Below are 4,285 nucleotides of genomic sequence, written 5' to 3' on the forward strand. Positions count from 1 at the left end.
ACTTCCTTCGTTCGTCGTACATGTTTTGCAGATTCTCTGACTGTTCATCCACAGGTGACTGAAACCTGGGTGAGAGAGAGCCACTGGGAACTTTGAAGCATTGGGGCCAGCTGGCTGCGGGGCCTTAGGGTCACCCTGCACAAACACCACCCTTAATAAACACGGCCCACCTAGGACTTCATTCTTTTGGTCCTCAAATATTTGCTGAGGTCCAATGGCTTGGCAGGGCTATAGTGTGGTAGAGGACAGGCCCTGCCCTCCCAGGAGCTCTGAGCTGGTTGAGGAGAGAGGGAGCACAGGAAGGCAGACATAGCCTGTGATAATGAACAGGACCTGCTTTCCTTAGGGTGGTTTGGGGAGACTTCTCTGCTGACATTGAAGTTGAGCCCTGAGTGACAAGGATGATCTTAGAAGACAATCTGAAGCAAGAATGTTACAGGCAGAGGCTCAGAAATATTGGGTCGTTGGAAAAGTCATGATGTATTTTTTTTCTATGTAAAAATGTGACATGACTTTTTCCAATAAGCCAGTGGGAGCCAGTCCAGCTTCTTTGGGAGAACTGAAAGGGCATTGGGACCAGGGTGTTGAGAGAGGCTGATATGGTCAAAGATGGGCACAGAAGGTCCCCAAGAGAGCTGTCAGGCCCAAATGGGATGGAAATCATTGCATTTTTTTCTTTTAAGAATTTATTTCTTTTTTTCCCCCTGCTTTGCTATAGGGCATGTGTATGCATTAGAGAGAGACAAAGAGAAAGAAGGAACATGAGAAAGCAAGCTGCCATGTCTGGGACTTGAACCATAGTCCACCATATAGGAATTCAGCACCTTAACTACCATACCGCCTGCTGGCCCTGATAGTCATTTCCTTTTAAAAGACCTCTGGTTGTGTGACCCGCAGATGACATAATGGCTAAGTTGCTGGCTTTCCATGTAGTTGATTGTAGTTCATGTCCCAGATCCAGAAGCCTAAACCTCATGGCAGGTGCGACATGCAGCAGTAACCAAAATCCCAAGAGGAAAATGGAGGAGATTGTGGAGTGACCATCCCCTGGGGGGAGAGGTGATTCATGTTCTGTCTGTCTCTCCGGTGAGCACACACAACCTATATCAAAAATCTCTCGGGAACCAGCAGTTAGCGTAATGACTATGTCGCTGGATTCCCACGTAGTCGACCGCGGTTCGCGTTCCAGACCCGGTGGCTTAAACTCACGCTGGGCGCGTGTGTGTGCATGTCCAAAATCCTGAGAGGAGAAGGGATTGCAGCATGACCATCCCCCCTGGGGGGTGATTTCTCACTTTCTGTCTCTATGTCTCTGTCTGTCTGTCTGGCGAGCACTTGTGCCCTATAGTGAAAACCTCTCAAAAAAAAAAAAAAAAAAAAAAAAACACCTCTCTAAAGGGTCTGGCAGGTGGCATGATGGTTAAGGGCACTGGACTCCCACATGGCCGACTACAGTTCAAGTTCTGGACCAGGCAGCTTGCTCACTCGCTTGTTCTCTCTCTCTGTCCCTCTCTGGTCAAATTTAAGTAAATAAGTTAAATAATTCTTAAAAAAAAAAAAAACTCTCTCTCTAAAAAAAAAAAAAAAAAGACCTCTGGTTATGTAACACGTTGGAGGGGGCCAGTGAGGGGGAGCATCGATACAGCCCAAAGTGAGTGGACTGAGACAGAGTAGGCAGTAGACCTTGGGGGTTGGCTGGAAGTGGGACTGAGCGATAAACAGGCACCTGGAATGCCTCCTAGGCTCTTTACTTGAGCACCTGAATGTATAAGATGCCATTTTGGAGATGAGGAGTTAAGTCTCCTGCCTTGCGGTAGGGGGATCATTCAAGAGTTCTGATGGCCACTGTGGAATCTGAGACACTTAGAGATTCAGGTGAGAGGCCCAGGGAGGAGGCAGTCGAGCACATAGGTCAGTACTAAGCTGGTGAGGATTTGGGGGTCATCTGTATTATGGGGGTTCAAGATCAGAGAACCAGATGAAGTCGCTTAGGAGAAAATAGAGGATGAGGACCACAACTAAGACCTGAGAGAAAACTGACATTGGGCATTGAGCTGAGGAGAAAGAGTCAGCCATTCCTAAGGTGGGATGGCCAGGGAGGCAGGAGGGAGACCGTGAGTGTGGGGTGTCTCAGAGACACGAGAAGGACATGTTGAGGGTGGTCAGCATGTACTGTGCTGCTGAGGGGCCGATGGAGGCTCAGACTTGGCTGAAAGGGTGGGAACAGGAGCAGACTGGTGGAGTGAGCTCATAGGCTGGGGCTGCGGTGGTGTGAAGTGACAGTTAACAGACACTCAGAAAGTAGTGCTATGAAGAGGAGTGAGCACGTCCATTCCCAGCCCTGGGCTCCCAATCTCCAGGGGCTGGGCTGCAGCCTGAGCCCCTTTCTGTTGTGCTGAAGCTGATGGCAGACATTTCCTGGCAGAGATGGCTCTGAGTGTGTTTCCCTTTGGGCAAGAGTACACACCAAAGCAGAGCACACGTGAGTGTAGCTTGATGCACATTCACAGCGTGGACGTGCCTGCCTAGTGGGCACCCAGCGTGCCATCCCATCCCAAAAACATCCCAAAAACCTCTTCATGTTCCCTTAAGTACCACACCCCCATCACCATCTTGACTGTTAATGCCATATGTTAGTTCTGCCTGGTTTGGGGGTTTTATAAAAGTAATCAGAATACTAGGAGTCAACAACTTTGTCCACTTGGGAGCCTGTAGGGCCAGGATAAGTAGGGATTTATTTATCTATCTATCTATCTATCTATCTATCTATCTATCTTCTTTTTTTTTTTTTTGAGAGGTTTTTGCTATAGGGTACATGCACTCACCACAAAGACAGAGAGAGACAGAAAGCGAGAAATCACTCCCCAGAAGGTACGGCCATGCTGCAATCCCTTCTCTTCTCGGGAACTTGAGCATGCACATACATGCACCTGGCATGAGTTTAAGCCACCAGGTCTGGGACTTGAACCACGGCCAATTATATGGAGTCCAGCAACATAGCCATTACGCCAACTGCTGGTCCCAGGGATGTATTTAATTAAAGTTGTGCAAAGAGTATGAGGAGTTTAACAGTATGATATTTAATAGTCACTTTAAAGGAGATCTGGAGGGCCAGTCGGTGGCATGGTGGTTAAGGTGGCTTGACCCCATGTGGCCGAATGTGTGGTTCAAATCCCAGACCCAGCAGCTTGAAAAACATGCCAGGCATGTGTGTATGCGTGCCTAAAATCCTGAGAGGAAAATGGAGGAGAAGGGATTGTGTCATGGCTGTTCCCCTTGGGGGGTACTTTCTAAATCTCCCTCTCTCTGTTTCTCTTCAGTGAGCACATGAGCCCTGTAGCAAAATTTTAAAAAAAAGGAGAGAGTGATCTGGCAGTTCCATGCCAATGTGCCTGCACACACACTCTTCCTTCTTTCTCAAACTCATTAAAATGATAGTAAATAGTAAAGAGACCAAAACAAGAAGGAAAGGACACTTCCAGGTTGAGAACAGGAAAGGATGGCACCAAGATTTTGGAAGCTGGAGAGCACGAGTGAGCACTAACTAATTCAGCAGACCTGAGACACTTGAGTTGGAAGCTGGCCGCTGGACAAGCTGAGGACTGGCCTCAGGAGGCAGGGGATTGACAGTCCCGTCACCTGCGCAACGGAGGATGGGACAAAAATAGGATCGCCCCACCGAGCAGTTGCCCTTCGCCACTGCAACAGTAGTCTGAAGGTCAGTTCTGACAGGGTGTGTCTCACAGTTGAGAACTGTACTGAAAACCAGAAGATCGGATATGCGTACAGATAGTCGTCAGAGGCCTCCCAGGAAGGAAACTGGGCAAGGACTTAAAATTGCCTTTGGTCATTCCAGTAAAGCAAGAAGAACCCCTGCAGGTTCTCTCCAACGAAATACCACTTATGTGCCCAAAGCTTCCTGTCTGCTTCCAGCTCCACTCCTCACATGTAACCCTTCATTACCTGACTTCTGAGAAGGGTTTTCAACATGGAATAGAAACCTAAACAGGGACCAGCAGTTGGCGTGATGGTTATGTCGCTGGACTCCCATGTAGTCGACCGCGGTTTGAGTCCCAGACCTGGTGACTTAAACTCACACTGGGCGCATGTGCGTGCGTGCCCAAGATCCCAAGAGGAGAATGGAGAAGGGATTGCAGCGTGGCCATCCCCCGGGGGGGTGGGGGTGATTTCTCGCTTTCTGTCTGTCTGTCTGTCTTCTTTTTGGCGAATACACACACTCTATAGCAAAAACCTCCAAAAAAAAAAAAAAAAACCTAAACAAACA

At 48.5% G+C, this 4,285-nt stretch overlaps 1 protein-coding gene across 1 annotated transcript in view; it reads right to left on the reverse strand.

The window, feature by feature from the left end:
* RNF207 (ring finger protein 207) overlaps positions 1-4,285 on the reverse strand; it is a 26,085-nt gene that overhangs the window by 2,798 nt on the left and 19,002 nt on the right. The window contains exon 17 of the mRNA XM_006145402.2: positions 3-65. Within this exon, the coding sequence (XP_006145464.1) occupies positions 3-65 (63 nt within the window). The remainder of the gene's footprint in view (positions 1-2; positions 66-4,285) is intronic.

This window comes from Tupaia chinensis, unplaced genomic scaffold (genome assembly GCF_000334495.1).
Source record: "Tupaia chinensis unplaced genomic scaffold, TupChi_1.0 Scaffold000146_1, whole genome shotgun sequence".
NCBI classification, from domain to species: domain Eukaryota; kingdom Metazoa; phylum Chordata; class Mammalia; order Scandentia; family Tupaiidae; genus Tupaia; species Tupaia belangeri.